The following is a 20,600-nucleotide window of genomic DNA, read 5'->3' on the forward strand; positions in this document are numbered from 1 at the left end:
TTACAGACCAGATTAAAATGTGAAACAGCTTTAGTTTTGAAATAACTTACACTGGTGAGTTGTAGAGGGTATCAAGTTTGCCAAAGTGAGTTTGGGGTGCCGTGCCATATACAATTTCCCCATAGTCTATAATTGGCATCAGCATCTGCTGTGTAATGCGCTTTCTGACCAGCAGACTTAATAGGCACTGCTATGTGTTTTATCAGCCACACCCACTGCAATGGTTATTGCCCATGACAAAGGAATTTCATAGCACAGCTAAATTCATTCAGAACCTCTTCAGCCTACATTTGCGTCACACCAAAGGCTGATAGCCGAAGGGTGTCAAGTCGTTTGCTGCCTTTCACTGATGTCTGTTAATGTTACAGATGCTCCGTTACAATCCAAAACACACCGATTTTCTCATCCCCTGTACCCTATGCTTTCACTTACCCTTTCTTATAGATTGTAAGCTCCTTGGGACAGGACTTATTCTAACACAACACATTGCAGGTCTATACTACCTCCTATAACACAAATTCAACCTTCTCTGTAACTGTTACATATGCCTGTAAGAGATATGTGCAGAGGTACATTTAATAGAGACCGATTAGGGTGAAATTAAATCCCAGCTTTATTGAGCCTGTTCCTTTAACAAGGCAAAACATACAAAACAAAACATACAAAAAAAAACAAAAAATAAAATAAAGGCCTACTCCACTTTGGAGACTAACTAAACATTTACTTCACCCCTTTCTAACTGGGTGGCTAGCTAAACTAGTTATCACCCCAAACATGTATATATATACCGTATTTCCTTGATTGTAAGAAGCCATCGATTGTAAGACGCACCATCGATTTGGCTCTTCCAATCGAGGAAAATTACTTTTTCACTTACCATGTTTCAGGAGAGGTCCCATGTCAGCGGAGGATGAAGCGGGCGGCGGCGGCAGAAGAGGTCACACGTCTGCAGATGGTTGAAGATAGACAGCGGGCGGGAGTGCGACGGCGGGACAGGTCCCAAAGTCGGCTGGTAAATGACGATAAGAAGACAGCCGGCGTGTGGTGGCGGCGGCAGGAGATCAAATAGCAGGAGAGCTGAGCAGGAGCAGAGCGGCATAGGGGAATGGCTTGGGAGGTGCACACTGTAACCGGAAGTCAGACACTGGTCAACTTTCAGTGTTACAGTGTTAACCTCCCAAGCCGGGCCCCTATGCCGCTCTGCTCCTGCTAAGCTCTCCTGCTATTATGATTGATGTCCTGCCGCCGCAGCCACCGCACGCCTGCTGTCTTCTTATCTTCATTCACCTGCAGATTTGGGACCTGTCCTGCCGCTGCCGCAGCACTCCAGCCCACTGTCCATCTTCAATCATCTGTAGACGTTGGACCTCTCCTGCTGCCGCCCGCTTCATCCTCCGCTGACATGGATCTCTCCTGAAACATGGTAAGTGAAAAGAGGGGGTTAGTACCGTATACACTTTTAAAAAAAATGTTTTTAATACATCGATTCTAAGATGCATCCCGATTTCAGACATGTGAAAATCGGAAAAAATGTGCATCTTAGAATCGAGGAAATATGGTAACAGTCCAATAAGAAAGTCTCTTATCTGTTTCTGTTGCTGTAGGGGAAGGCCTCTCTGCTCTCCTGGGTCAACACCCTTGTGTGTAATGGAGTATCTCTCTGCTCAAATCTCTTCCTCCTCTGTCAGCACCCTTGTGTGCTAAGGAAATCTCTGTGTTCAGGCATAGAGGTCTGGTCCCCTTGTGTCTTGCACACAGTCCTCCTGCTTCAAGACTCTCTCCTCATGTCAGCACCATGGTGTGCTAAGGAAAAACTCCCCTCTGTTTCTCACATGAGGCTTTTTCTCAGAGTTCTAATTAGCCAGGTGGAATCTGGTTAATTGCCTGGCTGCAATTAACTAGCTCCCTGCTGGATTTAGAGGAAGTTTTTCTTAAACAGGGATAAGTCCCCTTTACAATGCACATAATCATATATTATCTCTAACGGTCCATGAAATGTCTGTAAATTGAATGTATTAATGTTCATTTAATGCAACCATGTATTATCACAACTCTGTGCCCATGATATATTTAAAAATGAGAGGTAACTCTCAATGTATTATTTTCTGGTAAAACATTTTATAAATAGTGCATACAAAGGTCCTTCTTCTGTAAGGTGTGATATCGCAGATGACATGCTATCGCCAGGGTTATCACCAATCCGGATTTGACCTGGAGACTATGGATTATGGGTACTTAACTCCAAGATGAGCAGGCACTTTCTGTACTAGTCTAAAACTGAACTGTGCAATACTGTAAATCAAAACGCACCCTAATACTGTATTTAGAAGCTCATTGCTAACTGAAGACAAAGGGCTATATTTAGTAAGCAGTCTTCAGCCATAAAACAAACCATACATCCTATTCACATGAATGGACTGTGTCTTCCAGCGTCAGCAGAGGTGCAATGACAGAAAACTGCTTAGTACATATGGCCTAACGTGTCACACAGCTTCTTAGGAAAATCACAAGGGACAAATAAATATAGTTGTAAAAACAAAAAAAGAGGATATAATCGTACAATGCAATTTATGTTAAAGAAAAAAGTATGTGTACAATGGCACAGGCATTATGTACATCTGCATCATTTTCTATGATATCTAAATGAGGAGAAGCTACTGACAATGTAAGTTAGTAGAGGAGCAATGCATAATTAGCAACCAATACATGTCAGTTTTAAGAAAATTAAACTTTAGTCTATTATGTATTCAAATCAATTCATAATATATTATTATTATTATTATTATTATTATGATATACAAACACACACACACTATATATATATACTGTATAAAAAAATTAAAATAGTTACATTAAAGCTGGTAATAAAATACTTATTTACTGTACATGGTGGGTATATATATATATATATATATATATATATATATATATATATAGCTAGCAAATTAAAATTATATATATATATAAAATTATATTATATTAATTATATATATATATATATATATATATATGTATATATATATATATATATATATATATATATATATACCCATCATGTACAGTAAATAAGTATTTTATTACCAGCTTTAATGTAACTATTTTAATTTTTTTATACAGTACATACAATACAAGGTGAGGGGTGGTTTTCATTACCAAAAAGGCAGTTTAGGCATCTTATAACAGAATAAATACAGGTATATTTATATATCATTAAGTTGTATATGATGCATATTTGAATTAGTATAAGAGTAGTGAAAGCTTTTTCTAGTGGTCAAATCATTGGGTTGTATTATATTTCGGTTGCTATAGCTGTGACATACTTCTTTGCCATAATCCTAAACCGTGACAAGTATTAAACATAAAAGACTGAATAAGATTGCTGTCCTTGCGGCTTCAATTTTCCCAAAATAAACATTGGAGAGCTCAAACCAATTAGCAAACCTGCCAGCATGAAATATTAACCTGAACAGAGGCTTCCTTAGAGGTTTGATCATTATCATGCTAACTACATTTTTGTCCTCAGATCCAACTCAACCAGATTTCACACATGAGACGAGAGTAGCAAATTTACAAATCGCTGAATTTCAACACATGTAATTAAGATTAACCACATTACCATTGCGATAACCAGTAGTTTCTTATGTTACAAATGCTACAAATTCAGTAACACGATTTTGTATTTTACCTGGTCGAGAAGGTCTTCTACCTTCTTTTGCCACCCGTCCTTTGCCGTGCTCATCTCTCGATCCTTGAGCTGCCTAAGCTGAGCCACAGCAGACTTCTTATCCTGCTCGTGTTGTAGCTTTAGCTCTTCACGGAGCTTGCTGCACTCTTGCCTAGATTGCACCGCACAAAAATAGGGAAAATAAAAACAAAAATTATGGAGAAAACTATTAGGACAATTCTTACAATTGTGTCCTGTTTCATCTTCGGTTTCATGCTCATTCCCACCTGAGAGTCTCAGTCCATTTTAGTTCTAGATCGCGAGCTGCTTTGTCCATCTTCAACCTCTCTTCTTCCCGGCTAGCAGAAAGTACAGCTTCATGTTGTTTTCTCTCCTTTTCCAACTCCCCCTGGATGAAACACAACATATAGCAGTGTGTATTACAAGGAAAAAAGACTTTCTGGCCTTTGTGTGTACCATTATTTGTTAAAAACACCAGTTCCACATCACTTGCCAATATGAACTGGAAATGCAACAAGGTAAAGCCAATTCAACGTTTTATATCTTTTACGTCTCATAACATTTGCTTAACAATTTAAGATGTGTTACAGTGGGCCTGATACCCAGCTTCTCCATATGGATATTGTTTAGACTGGTGAAAGATATTATTATGCATCACTCCATATTTATTACAGCTCATTTATTTTGCAAGCAGATAATTAGCATACTGCTTGTTAAAGAATTCTCTCAGCTTATTAGCAAGATGTTTCCCCCTTCCTTGGGGACATAGAACAAAACTAGTTCTAATGATCTTTGAGTAAGCTAACGCAGCTCTAATGAGGTAGTCAGCTACAGTTTTGTTTCCCTGCTGTTTTTTATCCGTATACACGGAGAGGCTGAAAATGTTCTCTGCTTAGACACAGAGACCGGAGATCCTGACACCAGATCAACTAAGAATTAGCTAATAATTACCAATTAACCAAATAAAACTTTTCTTGAGCAAAAAGTCGTTTGGGGCCTTGTAACAGGGACTTATCCCTGTTTAAATAGAGCTGCCTCTAGTGGTCTGAAAATCCAGCAGAGAGTTGGTTAATTGCAGCTAGCCAATTACCCAGCTCCACCTGGGTAATCTGAGGGTAAAAAAAAAAAAAAACCTGCTGGGAACAGACCAAAAAGGACTCCTTAGTACAGACACACTGTGCTGACATAGGGAGATGAAGTCTTGAGCACACAGAAGAGCTGTGCTGATAATAAGACACCAGACCTCTCTTCCTGGAACCCCCTAGACTGCCACAAAGAGCCCTTGCATACAGGTACCTCTTGAGACTTTGGGATGATATGTGGGTAAGGGGCTTCCCCCCCCAGGCTTGCAGAGAGGGACTGGGGAATTAAGTAAGCCTTAGGCCTGGGACATAGTGATTTAATCAGTGCGGAGGCGCGGTGCTTTCCCTGGCCTTACACAGCGCGCCGTCTGTGGGCGTGTCGGGGGCGGGCCAGTGACGTCACGGAGCTGGTTCGCCCTCATTGGGCGAACCGCTCACGTGACCGGCCCTGTGCTCCGGCGAGCGGCAAATTTGAAAACTTCTTGAGACACACGCTTCCCCAAGAGTGCGGACACGTGCGCGAGCCCCTGCTAAAGCCGCTCGTATTGCGGCTGCAGGGGCTCAGTGCCGAGTGTGAGCGTGGCTCAGCACGGCTCAGCCTTGCTCACACCACTATGTCACAGGCCTAACAAGGGATAGGTGTTTGTTTATTTTGTATATTTGTGTTTGCTGTGCATTGTTGAAAGGGACAGGCTAAATAAAGCCATGTTTTAATTTCCCCAAACTGTCTCCCTGTGTGTAGGTCTGCACCTGTCTCTTACAGGCCTGTTTATCAAGAAAAGCAAATGGGCAACTTGTTGTGACACTGATACCAGGTTAGCAGGGCTCCTATTCAATAAGGTGAGAAGAATTCAAGCGAATGGAAACTACGGTACTACATCATTAACTGCAGATAACTCTGCCTCTCTCCTTAAAATGGGTCTGAGAGTGTAATTTGTCAGGTGCTCCTGTTACCTCTTGTTTTTTTTTACTGGGTGGGGAGCACATTGATTTTAGCTCCGGGAACCCCTAGTTCTCGAGATACTTACAGATGATAGCACATAACCACCTCCTCCTCCGACCATACCTTCTCTCCCCCCATCCAGGACCCGCAGTGCTACTGTGAGGAGGAGGTACTAATGGAGGGGAGGGTGGAGCTGCTGCCTTTATTTCTCCTGGTGCGGTCAAACCTGCACAACCTCAATCTTTGTGGCTTCCTATTGGCTCGCGTGACACAGGCTTTTTAAACATGTGAGAGATGTAAGTATCTCAGGGAGCAGGGGGATCCCCAGGGCTAAAATGAATGCGTTTCAGCTCCAGAAACCCACTGCTTCCCACCTAAACTACACTAAAGCAAATAGGAGCACATTATAAATACCACTCTCAGATTCAGTCATTAAGGGGAGTGGCAGGGTTATCTGCAGCTAATGATGTACTAGCTTCCATTCGCCAGAGACCCGGGAGAAGCCTCTAGTGCTGGACACTGGGAAAGTGATCGGAAGCCGTGGGTATCCTATTAAGCACCAGTTAACAGAAACTATAATAGTTCACTTAACTAATTCTGTTCCGCTTGAACCTATGCATGCCCTATAGGTGTACAGTCAGTCAGTCTCTCTCTCTCTGTCTGTCCAAAGTACTCGCCCCTTCCATTCACACAACATTCTTCTACTGTCTCTGTAAGTTCTCCCTACATATCACTTACATTGTACGTTCTTCGGGGCAGGGGCTCCTTTTCCTAATGTTACTTTTATGTCTGCAGCACCTATTCCCCTTATGTGTTCTATTATTTTGACATGTTTATTACTGCTGTGAAGCGCTATGTACATGGATGGCATTACACAAATAAGGATATACATACATATTATAAATGTCTATAGTTCTAATATAGTTCTAATTAATACTTTTGCATCCATGTTATTTGTAATGGATTGAGATTCCCTTTTAGTTATACTTCTTATAGGGGGGAGGGAGAGAAAATGTACAACTACATTACAGGGGTAAGAAATACATGGTGCATGTTTGGTAGCTATAAATATGTTAACAACATTCAAATATTTATGCAACCTCAGGAGTTCAAAAAGGGGAATGAGAATAAAACCCTAAATAATTTAAGGTATTACTATATAATGAGTACACAGAAAATGTGAAGTCTATTTCTCCCTTCATACTTACACTCTGAAATGTAATTGCTAGCCGCTCTGACTGATTATGAGATTACCTGGACAGTAAACAAGGAATCGCTGGTCTCTCTCAGTCTCACTCTTGTTCCATCCAGCTCGTTTTGAAGTCTGTCCTGAGCGTCTTTGAGACTCGTGATATGACCCTCAGCTGACCCAAGCCCTTGCTCGTTTTTTTTCACCAGATCTTGAAGACGACAAATCTGTTTCAAGAGATTAGGTTATGTGCCATTTTATTTCAGATTGTATAACACTTGACATACGTGTTTTCTTCTGAAACTATGTGATTAATTCCTGTTGGTGTATAAGTATCAATTATTCGGCCACCGTTCGCTATCTGGAGTGGAGTAGAGCAGGTCATTCTATTGAAGAGATTGATATCTCCAACAAAATGACATTTGGTACTACACATTGTCAAAGGCAGGAGATCTGAAAATCTTCACGTGGATCACTTATCTTTTGTGCCCACTCCCACTCACAACCTGATGACCTACAGATGTAGCTTGACTCGTTTTCCTCAACTGTTTATTGCAATGGTCCTAGACGAGACAGGTTACATCTGTACAAGTCTCCTAGGAGTACACTTGTTTCCTATAGTAATATGGGTTGGAGGAAATGTGATGATGGTACAGTGCTCGCTGCAGAAAAAAGACAGCAACAATCTGTGAACATGGCAAGTACAGTACTTTAGTTAGGATTGATACGAGTGTCATTATCTTCAACAGTTTACCTACTCTACTGTGTAGTTAAGGGACATTGACACTTTAAACGCCTTCCAGTGCTGGAGGGGTCAGTGACATTGCTTTTCTTTGAAATGCGTACCTAAATCACCCAGCAATGAAGTTACAGGAAGGGAGACCTTCATTGACATGCTAGCTTTTACAGAAGTGACTCTTCCAGTACTAGCTGTCTGGGACAATGCTACTCCACATAATATTTTCAGTTATATTGTTACAGCCGTAACACACACTGATAGCAATGAATCAGGCCAGAGCAATCAATAAGCTAAAAGCCACGCATTATATTAGATTTATACGTACTCGGTACAATAGTGTCTTTTTCCAAGGCAATGAATTCTGGAAATAAAATGTCATCTGTCTGCTTACAGGCAAAGAGGGTACAATAAAAATGTGCTGATACTGAGCATCGACCTAAGTAAATTACTTTGGAATGTATAGCTGCAGATTTATTAGTAATAAAGAGTTGTATTAAGAATTGTTTACTTGTTTGGTGCTGTAAAATGTGAAACCTATAACCTCTTTAAATCTTCTGTATAAATTTGCCTCTATTTGCAGTTGCAATTCCATCCCATAAAGCCCTTTGCTTCACAGAGTAAAATACTGTAGTGTGTTTTGTTAATTTCTGGTTATTTTCTAGTGTTCACTCACTCAGGTTAACTAGCACGATATACAGTATGACAAGGTAAAATGTTGTGTGAAGTATGGCAACCAAGGGGTTGACTTTATATGCTAAGCACATTTACGCTGATCAGGCTTAGATTCTAGAGCTTGCCGAGAGAGCATGGATATCTCAATGTAGACCAACAGAAATAATCTGCCTTTTATGGTTATTTAAGATCATAATTGAATAGGTCTACATGGTGACAAGTCACAGATAATTGACTTCACCCTCAAAGTTACAGAGAGGCTTACTACATTTGTGTACATGTGTATGACCGGGGGATTATGTGGAATACGAGGACGCTGGTACAATGAATCTGACAAGTACTGGGAGAGATTTAGGGGGCTATGCACTAAGCAGAGTGTTTTTTCGCCTGATTGGGAATCTTTGACTCGCCAGATACAAAGTGAAGCCAAACGCGGGATTCACTAACAAGTAAAGCACATTTTGGTCCGGGTGGGCAAAAATATGCCCGATCGTGTGAGCTGCTTTTCCCCCCCTGCTATCGTGCTTAAAGTTCAACAGCGCTATAGCTGATAGAAAAAAAGCAGCCTGTAAGAACTGCATAGAAACGCTGCGTCTCCATGCACGGCTCTTACAGGCGATCGTGAAGTATCAATATACATTTTAATAATAGTGCACATGTGCAGGGGGTCTCCTGAGCTGAACCGCATTGGTTTCAGCCTCGGGAACCCCCCATGAGATACAGGCCCGTTATGGGGTGCCGGTATCCCCTGTGCTTTTAAAGCTCCCGCATCACTTGACCGGGGGATTTAAATCCTGCATGGGGGATACCGACACCCCAATGAAGCTGCTTTAATATAATTTGTATTAATATTGTGCGGGAGCAGGGGATCTCTTGAGCTGAACCGCATTGATTTCAGCTTTGGAGACCCCCTGGTCCCAAGTTACAGGCCCAGATATGGGTTGCCGGTATCTCCATTATTTACATGTCACACGTCACACTACGTGGACACTTTAAAAATGGCGGCGACACTGGCATCCTATGCCCAATACCGGGGCCTGTAACTCGAGAAGCAGGGGGTCCCTGAGCCAGAAATCAAAGTGCTTCAGCTCAGGAGACCCCCTACTCCCACACACTATTAAAAAAAAATACATTAAAGCAGCTTCATTACCTTAGTGGCTATCCGCTTTATAGTCCCCAATAAACATTGCAATACACAACACACCCCCTGTGCCCCAACAACCCCTATACCCCCTAACATACATAAAATATGTTTTTGTTTTGTATGCACAGGAATTATACTATAGGCCGGCAGTGGCCCTCGGGTGTTCCCCGCAGGTCCCTGCTTGCCTGCGGTACCAATCCGGTGCCCAAGAAAAAAAAAACAAAACATACTTTTAAATAAATACACCCCCTCGCTCCCCCGCCCCCCTGCCCCCTAACACATACAGTACAATAATGGCCAAAATTACTATTATCCACATATGGATAATAGTGCATTTGCCCATTTAAAATACAACATTAATCAGCATAAATAAAGTAAATACATCTTGCACTTACCCCTGCCAGGCTGCAACGATGAAGGCCGTCCTCATCCTCATCATCGTCCATGTCTTCCGTTGCCACAAATAATACAGTACATAAAAAAAAACCAATCTAATGTCCCCTAACCCCTTAATCACCTTAGCAGTTATTAACTGCTATAGTAATTAAGTGGTTAACTTACCTTCTGCCACTACCCACCCAGGAGACCTAACCACCCTCCCCAGGCAACTACCCCCACCCTTCACCCATTCATTGGTACAGTGGGTACATCATGCTCATATAATATGGGCATCATCATTTACCACTAAGCAAGAAATGGGGAAGGAATAAAAAAATAGGCCCAAATCCAAAACATTACATAGCTAAATAAAACACATTACATCGCAAAATAAAACACAGCACATACTGTAGCCAATTAAATAAATAACAAATGCCAATAAAACAATTGAATGGCACAGTGGGTACATCATGTCCATATAATATGGGCATCATTTAACACTATGTCAGTTAATGGTCAACCTAAAAAAAAAAAAAAAATCACAAAAAAGATCCAATGTAATGAAAGCAATGAGAAACTAAAAACAAATAAAGAAATAAATAGAACTAAATTACTACCTATCAATTAATCAAATCCAAAATAAATACCACAATTAACAATTAAATCACCAAAACAAAACCATTAATAAATAAATGAAAGCTCAAAGTAAACACCATCAGACAAAATCTAACTACCAAAAAGAAGCCACTATTAAAAAGCAAGCAAACCCCCCGCCCCCTCTGAAAGAAACTATTTAAAACACCACTAAAAATGACATCTTACTAAATAAAACTAAAAATTAAATTGGCCAAACATTTCTAAACAAAGAAGCAAAATACATTTAAAATACATAAAGCAAGCATTTGCAAAAACAACAATTGCTTGTCCCCTGTATGTATGTATATCCATAAAGAGACATACATAAATACAGTCGCAATGAATGCGCATTAAAAAAAAAATTAAAAACATGTAAAAGAAAAGTAACATACATCCTATGTTTTTCCTTACCTTTAGATGTCTTCACCTTACGATTCCTCGGGACACTGCAAGCTCTTAACCAATCCACAAACTCAAACAGGAACAGGTCACAGGTAAAAAAACAAATCCAAAGTCCTTTTCTTCTTTCTTTTTCTTCATCTGTAATTTGTAATCCAATTTCGGGGTCTTCTTCTTCTTCTTCATCTGTATCTTCCAGCTTCCTCAGGCATGCCCTTGAGGTCCTATTGGAGAAGGAGGTCCTTCCTCCTCGGCTTCTCGCCGTAAAATGAGGGTGCATAGGCTTTTATAGGCCTATGATGTCACATTTCCGGCAAATGGTTCACACGGCTCTGATTGACCAGTGAAAACCATGTGCCTTTTTTTTATGGTGACGTCATGTAAAGAAAATGAAGCCCGCCAATCAGAATGGCTGTGCTTCCTTTCCCTTTAACATGACGTCATCAAAAGCAATATGGCTGCCGTCACATGGTACTTGAGCCAATCAGATTGTGGGAACTATATCCCCAATCTGATTGGTTATAGTAGACCAGGCCTGCACAACGGGCGGCATGCGTCCCGGCGGCACTCACTGTGCGGCCCACGGCGACGGCTGCTTTCTTCCTCTTCCTCCTCCTCCCGAGCCCCCTTTCCCTGCCCCCGCGAGCCGAGCCACCTCTCCCTGCCCCCGCGAGCCGAGCCCACTCTCCCTCCCCCCGCGAGCCGAGCCCGCTCTCCCTCACCCGCGAGCCGAGCCCGCTCTCCCTCCCCCCGCGAGCCGAGCCCGCTCTCAAGTGCGGCACTTCCGGTGCCCAGCGAGCGAGCGCGTGCAGTCCCGCCGTGATCGGAGGCGAGGAGGTGATGTGAGATGCAGGGGGATATGTGCAAGGGGAGGGGGGGGATATGTGCAAGGGGAGAGGGGGGGGGATATGTGCAAGGGGAGGGGGGGATATGTGCAAGGGGAGGGGGGGATAGGTGCAAGGGGAGTGGGGGGATATGTGCAAGGGGAGTGGGGGGGATATGTGCAAGGGGAGGGGGGAGATATGTGCAAGGGGAGGGGGGGATATGTGCAAGGGGAGGGGGGGTGATGTGCAAGGGGAGGGGGGGTGATGTGCAAGGGGGGGATCTGTGAAGGGGGGGTGAGGTGAAGGGGGGGTGATGTGAAGGGGAGGTGATATGTGCAAGGGAAGGGGGGAGATATGTGCAAGGGGAGGGGGGGATATGTGCAAGGGGAGGGGGGGATATGTGCAAGGGGAGGGGGATATGTGCAAGGGGAGGGGGGGAGGATATGTGCAAGGGGAGGGGGGGATATGTGCAAGGGGAGGGGGGGAATATGTGCAAGGGGAGGGGGGGTGATGTGCAAGGGGAGGGGGGGTGATGTGCAAGGGGGGGGATCTGTGAAGGGGGGGATCTGTGAAGGGGGGGTGATGTGAAGGGGAGGTGATATGCAGGAGGGGTGATGTGAGGTGCAGGGGAGGTGATGTGAGGTGCAGGGGGGGTGATGTGAGGTGCAGGGGAGGTGATGTGAGGTGCAGGGGGGGTGATGTAGGGGGGGTGATGTGCAGGGGGGGGTGATGTACAGGAGGGGTGATGTGAGGTGCAGGGGGTTATGTGAGGTGCAGGGGGTTATGTGAGGTGCAGGGGGGGTGATTGGAGGTGCAGAGGGGGTGATTGGAGGTGCAGGGGAGGGTCATTAGAGGTGCAGGGGGGTGATTGGAGGTGCAGGGAGGGAGAATGATGTGAGGTGCAGGGGGGTAGAATGATATGAGGTGCACGGGGGAGAAGGATGTGAGGTGCAGGGGGGGTGGGATGTGTGTGGTGTGCAGAGGGGTATTGTGTGTTTGATGTGGAGGGGGAGTATTATGTGTGTGGGTGAGGGGGAGAGATGGGGTATGAGAGATAGATGGGGAGTATCGCAAAGGTTGATAGTGAGGGGTTCTGGGGGAGATATGAGGATGATGATGAGGGGTGCTGGGGGAAATATATGAGGATGATGAAGATGAGAGGTGCTGGAGGAGAGATGATGATGATGATGATGATGATGATGATGATGATTTTACCCGTGCGGCCCAAATTTTTTTTCCTTAGAGCAGTTCGGCCCTTCTCGCTTAACGAGTTGTGCAGGCCTGTAGTAGACCATTCCTTCAGGAGGTCCTCGGAATATCAGTCTCAATTGTCCAGTGTATCTATGTCATCCTCGCCATCTACTCCATCCAGTGCATTCTCCCCTGTATGTACCAGACCTGCTAGTCTAGGATCTGGGTCATTATCTCAGGAAACCCGTAAATAGTGGGACTCCATGTTTCAGGGTTATGGCCCTGAAATCAAATACACCAGGTTTGTGCTAGTTAGTGGTTCAATAGTTGATCATTGGTGGGAAGAAGGTGCCTTTTTTTCCAGAAGAATCAGCGGAGGCTCTCCGTAAGAGAGAAGGAGAAATTAATTTGGGTGTACGCACACCTAAGGGCCCCTCTATACTGTACCAAAAGGTGGACCCTAATGACCCAGGACTCTGGGTACTACCTGGCCAGTGAGCTGGTCGTAAGATCCTGAAGCTTAGCCGAGCTGATCGGGCCATAAGAAATAGATACCGGCAGTCCCCCGGTTATAATTTCCCCTATGTCCTGGAGCCTATAATGCAGGAGATAGAGGATAATCGGCATGAGTGGCTCAAACTAGTGGTCACGGATTATCTCCAAGCTAAGAACAGTTACATGGAATTTGTGACTAAATCTAATATTTGCTCACTTATGAGGGAATGGCTCATAGGGACGTGTATATATATATGGACAAAGTGGAAGTTCTGCAACAAGCGGGTGCCTCTAAGGTATACCCTGTTTGGGTGGAGGACTTTGAGGGACGGCCTGTTAAGAAGCCGGATCCTAAATATTATAAATAGTTTCTACACTCTGCCAGTTAAGGATTATAATATACTTCATCGCTGTAGTCAGTGGGTGATGTGGGTTGTTGTAATTATGATATGCATGGTATATGTAAAAAAATTGTGTTATCTTTCAGGTCTTGGACTGACAGATTTTGCACCAAATTTGGGCCCCAAGTGAGGGCATTGGGAATTTCACCCGGGGAGAGTGTAACAGCGTATGTCCCATTATTCCTTTCTTTCCCCCTGTTATCCCTGTTATGTAAGTCATGTTAGCTGCAGGCAGTAACAGGTTAAATCTATGGGCTCTTGACCCCCCTTATGCTCCTCTTATGAGTGATAGACGTAAGGTAGTGGGTCATGGCCTGTGCAAGTCTATCAGGTATAGGTATAGACCATGAGCCCGCCCTTTCTTGATCCTCCTAAGAGGGTTTGATCAAGTTAGTTTAGTCCTGCTCCTGCTCTGGAAGAGAGAGGAAGTCATGTTCCTGCTCTTGAAGAGAGAGGAGGCAGAGAGCTGTCAGTCTCTCCTAAGCCAGGATGAACGTGCTCACCCTCAGTCTTTGGACTGAGGGAACATCAGATTCAGCCACAGAGGCCTGTAAGACCAGGGGCCTTCACCATCCAGAGGTCTGGGACCTCTAAGACTCTGCATCACTGTATGGAGATCTGCAGTGGATGCCTGCTGTGCTGAATAAAGTCCCTTGTTATGACACTCCTGCCTAAGTATCAGTCCTTGGGCAGGAGGGAGAAGTATGCAGTAGTGGGGGCTGACTTCTGGACACCCTGGAACCCACTACTGCTGGAGGCGCTGAACACCATGAGAATGAACCTAAGCCTGCCCTGATCTCCACTACATCGCAGATCAGCCCAGCTCTCCTGACCCCAACAGGTATTGCACCACACACAAGGTAGCATAGTCTGTGTACTGTATCTCCCACAGGGGGGCGGGGGGAAAACAGTGCTACATATGTATTAGGTATAGCGCTGTATTTTGTGATATCTTCTATTACGGTGATTAAAAAGTGCCTTGTGATATAATGTGGGACAGCAATTTGCAGTATGAGTAATAAAGAGAAGTGGCAAATGTAAACATAATAGTGCCCCCTTAAAGACAAATAATAATGATAAAAAAGCAGGAAGGCAGCACAGGTTCCTCTTAATCTTTTAGCGTACATATTGACTTTATACAAAACCATTATTAATAAAACCTGATCAAACACACAGGACGGTTAGCTGACATGACTGTGGATGCCTACTGTACCTCCTGATTGGCTGATGTCAGCTTGGTTGTCAGCTCTTCCCTCAGGTTTTCTAGCTGCTGTCTCAGTCGGTTCTTATCCTCTTCCAACTCCAATTTCTCCTTTTCAAATTGCTGTTGGATATCCTAAGTGGAAAGAAACAGAACTAAACAAAACACTATTTGCAGACCGTGCTATTACTTACAACATGTAAGGCAGCAGATGCTACGACATCTACCATTTTATGAATAAAGGAGTACAATTCTGAGCTGCAGTCCAAGCTGCCGTTTACATTTTTTCCCATTCTATACAGTATGTGCATCAATACAATCTATTCACTGACAAGCGATTAGCAAAGATACCGATCGATCCGTTCACCTGTGATTTATCAGTGAAGATTCGGCTTAGGAGTTCACTAAATGGCTGTCGGTGCAGCAGAAGAGGACCAAAGATGCAACGTTCTGTGTGGAAGATCATGTGACCAGGCAGTCACTAGATACAATTGGTGAACTGCTAGAGAGGGGACAGGGCTCAAGAGCCAGAGCCAGTTTCAGAAAAGGAAGGGGATGTGACTTTGTAAATGGTTGCTATAAAAACAAAAATGCTTGTTACATTATAATACATTAAAAAAGTCTTTAAAAAAATGCCACAAGTATTTTCTCATAGTACAGAACTGATTTATTAAAAAAACACAAATGTAGGATATTGCTTGAACTGCAGCTTTAACTCCAATGTGATTGAAAAGATAAAGAAAGGAAGAGGGACAACAGATAAGAGTAGCAATCAATTCTGCAGCTCCTGGAGATATTGTGTGAACAGAGGGCTGTAGTAAGGATATGGCATTACTATTGTTTATGTATATTACTGTTTTGACAGGTGATATGTTGCCCTGCATAAAGTTGATCCTATCACTAACTGTGGATCCTGCTCTATATTCATCCTGTTAGATCAGTGGTCTCCAAACTTTTAAGTATATTCTACACATTTTCGCAGGTCAAAGAAAAAAAATCTTTTTAGAATTTTTATATATTTTATAAATGAATGAATAAGTTTTATTTGGATCTTTTTGGGGTAATCAGCATGATATGATTCAGAAAAAAAGAGAAATGTGACAATTACAAAGAAAGGATGCCGTGCTTACACTGGGAAATTATATATACATGTAGCCATGTGTTAAAAATGGTATACAGTTCTCTCTCATGCTGGCAGTAAGCCTGGTAAGTATACAGGATTGCCAGCATCAATCATGGAGGTTTGCCCTCACACCCTGGTGAGGTGTCATGTGTACATGAGGGGAGTGGTAACAGACCTTGTGTTCATTGTTAGTGACACAGGAGGTGGAGCCATTCCCTTGGTATATAAGACACAGCACTGCCCAAAGTTAGTGTCTGTTATGATGGCTGTTATGTTCAAGGTCAAGTGTGCTAATTAAGAGTGATTCTACAGCAAATAGTCTGACCTGCAGCAGTAAGGCTGGCAGGGCCTACACTGTGTCCAGGGACCTGGCACAGGTGGTGATCTCCCTGAGGGGAGAGGTGATCCAACTCCATTGGGAGGGCAGATCTTCTGAAAGGAGAGTACTGAAGAAGATGAGCGGCTAAGCTGTTAGCTGCGAGGGGCAGTCTGCCTATATCATCAATAAAGATGCCCTTGTTCACAAGAACCCCAATGTGTGAGTGTGAAGTTACTCCACAGAGGAAGGCACCACAGAGGAGTTCCTCATCAGAACCATCTCCTTGCGGACGCAGAGATCCTGATGAGGTGGAGGCGCTGCACTGTATATAGGTAGGACTCACGCACACTACCTCAGCTGCCTGTCTGGGTTGGCATTCCCCACACAACATCATGCGGGAGGCTCAGGAGTCCTGTTGCCAACAGGTGCACCACCAGACACGACCATGTAATGGGGACTGGATAGACCACAGGGGCCAATGTGAGATTGGGTGGGTCAGGAAGGTTCAGAAAATCCGTTACATACAGTAATGAGCAAAAATATACAGTATATATTTCAAGTTGTTGTGGGCGGGATAAAATTTTGTGGGGGGCATGATGTGGCCCTCGGGTTGTTGTTTGGAGACCCCTAAGATAATGGGGGTTTTATTAGGTGTAGATGTGTTCCATACAATCTTCTAACTCATTTCCATAGGTCAGTGAGCCAATGATTTGCACATAATATACTTTTGATGGTAATTTATTTTAGACATAGTAGTTGGTTACAACAATTGTATTTATATTTCGTTTTCTTTAATGCGATTATAGATAACGTTGTTAAACAGTCCTGTATATACATCAATTAACCCCTCGAGGGGTCAGCATGGTTTGTTTGTTTAGGAAATGGTTCATGTAAATTCAGTGTTGTGTCTGTATTCTCCGTGACTCACCGCCTGCAGCTTTTTCTTCTCCTTATTTGTATTGCTTTGTGCTGCCTCAAGGGCTGCTTGATGTTTCCATGACAGTTCTTCCAACATCTTTGCATGGGCCTCCTGTAGCACTGCGGTCTCCTCTTCAAATTTGATGCGCAGGTTAATCAGCTCCTTCTCATAGAAGTCACGCTGGCTCTGCTTTGCTTCATTGATCTTCTGCAGAGTCAGACAAGACAAAGGAACTATGCAATTGTTTATCCATACATCAATCCCTAAACCCTTTAACTAATGCTGCAAACCTGACACACTTTGCTTTCCAGCAATCATTCATCTTTGTTTACTTTGCTTGATTCACTGGATATATACTTTATATACATACATGTTGTAGTTTAGGGCAGGTGTGCGCAAACTGGGGGGCGCTAGATTTTGTAAGGGGGGGGGCACAGAGTGAAACAGGGTGGTGATAGAGGCAGGCGGGGGAAGATGATGGTACGCGGCGGAGTGCCTGCCAGAGTGAAGCAGAGGAGCAGCCGGCAGAGGAGTTAGGAGTTGCACTGAGGCAGAGCTGGACGGCCAGGGAGAAGAGCCCCCCCCAGTGGTCCGACCCGGAATTCTTTCTTACTTCCGGGTGCAATGCTGCTACAGCGCGCTCCTCCACAGCTGTCCTGCTCTGCCTCCGTGCAATGCCTAACTCCTCTGCCGGCTGCTCCTCTGCTTCACTCTGGCGGCCTGCCGCTGCATACCATCATCTCCTCCCGCCTGCCTCTATCACCACCCTATCCCACAGGTTGGCATGAAGGAGGAGGAGAGGGAGAGAGCTGAGGAGATGAAATAATGAGGAGGGATGAGGAGGAGGGGGAAAGAGAAGATAAGGGGGGAGCGAGAAAAAAAATTGCTGTCAGTATTATCTTATACTACTATGCGGATTTATTTAAAAAGAAATCTATAACATTTGTCATGTTTTACTTTTTTTAAATGTTACACCGATTAATAAGAAAAAAATCATGTGATCTGGATTACATCAAGCAGCGGGGGCCCCGACTAATATCAGGGATGAAAAGGGGGGCTCAGTGTAAACATTTTTTCCACCACTGGTTTAGGGCAGCGGTGCACAAAGTGGGGGGCGTGAGACTCGCTGCGGGGGGTGTGGGGTTTACAGAGGCCCTGCGCGCTTCCCGAATACATTTAAATTAATGCCAGGGTAGCTGCAGGGCTTCTGTAAACTTCTACTTACCTTGTTTCAAAGCTCCTGGTGACGCGACGCCATGGCAACGCGGCGGGGTCGTGACGTCGCGTTGCCGTGGTGTCATGACGCCAGGACATCTGAAGCAATGTAAGCGGGGGGTGGTGGGGGGGGGGGCGCAAAGAGAGGGGGACAGAAGGCAGGGGGCGCAGTGAAAAAAGATTGCGCTCCCCTGGTTTAGGGAATACTTGCACGACCTCAAATATTAAAAATAAAAGCCACGAGCCTGTAAAAAGATGTATGAAGAATGAATATTTTGTGTCGCCATTATTAATCCCTGTAGTTCTTGGGGTGCCTACAATACATTGTTGCACAATAAGATACAAATTACCCTAACAGTACACAAAACACAACACAATGCAAACAAAACAACAAACTTGTAGACCGGCGCCAGGGGAAACTGTAACTGTTCCAATTTTTTTGTTCTATATTTCTAGATATTTCTCTGTCTGCCCTCTTCACGAGTTGCGATTCTTCTAGGTCACAAACACATGAATGGCTGAACAGGCAGTGAGAATAGCCTACTCAACATGATGTCAGTAAGAAAAATCACAGAGCTGGTGACATTGTGGTTAATCTCTGAGGATTGCTGCTTTAATATTTAATCAAGTGCATATTTCCAATAAGATAACAAAATGCCTTATCATATTATTTTCAGCTGTGCTATAAATACTAGAAATATATATTGGTTCACTTCATTTTGTGCAAAGGCATCTGCCACTGTACAAATTACCTTGACTTCACTCTTGCCTAAGGCTTAACACTTGCAACCCTGCGATAGTCAATCAGTAGCAGATGTGCCTACAAGAACACACTATTCTCACTGCTTTTGCTCTGCTTAAGAAAACATTCAGTTTTAACCTTCTCCAGTGCAAGAATCTGCTGCCTTTGTCGTTCATCAAGATTTTGGTTTTTGCTTTGCAGCAGAGTTCGTTCTTCCTCTAGTCGGGCTATCTTTTCCTTTATCCTGGATTTTTCAGATTCAAGATCCTGTATGGTAGCTTCTTGTGTCATCTGAGTAGCTTGTAGCATCCCAATATGACCTACAAATGTTGATAAAGAAATGAATTATACTAGGAACTTGAACCAATTTCTACAGTATGTGCTTTATGTAGTTTGTTTTGTGTATTTAGAATAAGCATCTGGTGGGATGTCTGTAAAAAAGTGTGCTACAACGCTAACACAAATATTTTCTGCAAGAGTTTCGTGTCAGCCTTTATTCTCTTGGTATACTGCTGCTGCCCTTTTATATAGAACAAGGAAAGAATGAGGACGTACTGCACCGACACACTTTATTCGAGCAAATACCCAGTATGTACCTGGCAGATACCTGGAATGCGCCGCTCCTCACCTCTGACAAGCCCCGTTGCGTTTGCCTTCCCAGCCTGGGTTCATGCCTGGCTGACGGGCGGCTGATCTGTTAAATGATAATGATTAGGATTTAATAGACTGCAATGCTTCGCGTGTCTACCAGATGGCATAAATTCATGAATTGTAATGCAGTATATATATATATATATATATATATATATATACTGTGCAGTATTGCAGCCAGCGGGAATAAAATGCTTCAATCCCTGCCTGGAAAATACCTCAATGCACTCGGGCAGAAAACAGTCACAAACCTCAATACACCCGGGTATACCCGAATTCGTGGGACTAGCCGAGCTCGAATAAAGTGTGTCGCCAGTGTAATTAGCTGCCATGCCTATAAATAGTAAGATTATCAAACTGAGGAAGCAGCAAGCTGCTGCAAAACGCTTAGGAGTTTTTTTTGACACTTCACAGCATCAGTAGTGGACATGGAAGGACCCTCAGCTATAAAACAAGGAAGGACACAGCTCAAAGGGGAGTCTGCATAAGTCGGGAAAGACGGGGACGGTTCATCCCAGAGCCCAGGTGTAAGCTTTTTAAGTGTTGATGCTTATACATCACACACTGATGTTTGTGAGTGCATTTTGATTGTTTTTTAAAATTATATTCACATTATATTAAATGTATCTAGACTATGGGAGGTGTTACTTAT

The 20,600-nt window shown here is 43.6% G+C and overlaps 1 protein-coding gene across 4 annotated transcripts in view; it reads right to left on the reverse strand.

The window, feature by feature from the left end:
• The window catches only part of FAM184A (family with sequence similarity 184 member A), a 192,909-nt gene that overhangs the window by 44,689 nt on the left and 127,620 nt on the right, over nt 1-20,600 (reverse strand). For all 4 annotated transcript variants that reach the window (XR_012801137.1, XM_075597750.1, XM_075597749.1 and 1 more), the window contains exons 5-10: nt 19,436-19,617; nt 17,350-17,547; nt 14,992-15,114; nt 6,965-7,126; nt 3,952-4,073; nt 3,686-3,836 (exon numbers count right to left, since the gene is read on the reverse strand). Coding sequence is in view for 3 of the 4 variants with exons in the window: in XM_075597750.1 (XP_075453865.1) it covers nt 3,686-3,836; nt 3,952-4,073; nt 6,965-7,126; nt 14,992-15,114; nt 17,350-17,547; nt 19,436-19,617 (938 nt within the window). In the remaining variant the exon portion in view is untranslated. The remainder of the gene's footprint in view (nt 1-3,685; nt 3,837-3,951; nt 4,074-6,964; nt 7,127-14,991; nt 15,115-17,349; nt 17,548-19,435; nt 19,618-20,600) is intronic.

Source organism: Ascaphus truei, chromosome 4, assembly GCF_040206685.1.
Source record: "Ascaphus truei isolate aAscTru1 chromosome 4, aAscTru1.hap1, whole genome shotgun sequence".
NCBI lineage: Eukaryota > Metazoa > Chordata > Amphibia > Anura > Ascaphidae > Ascaphus > Ascaphus truei.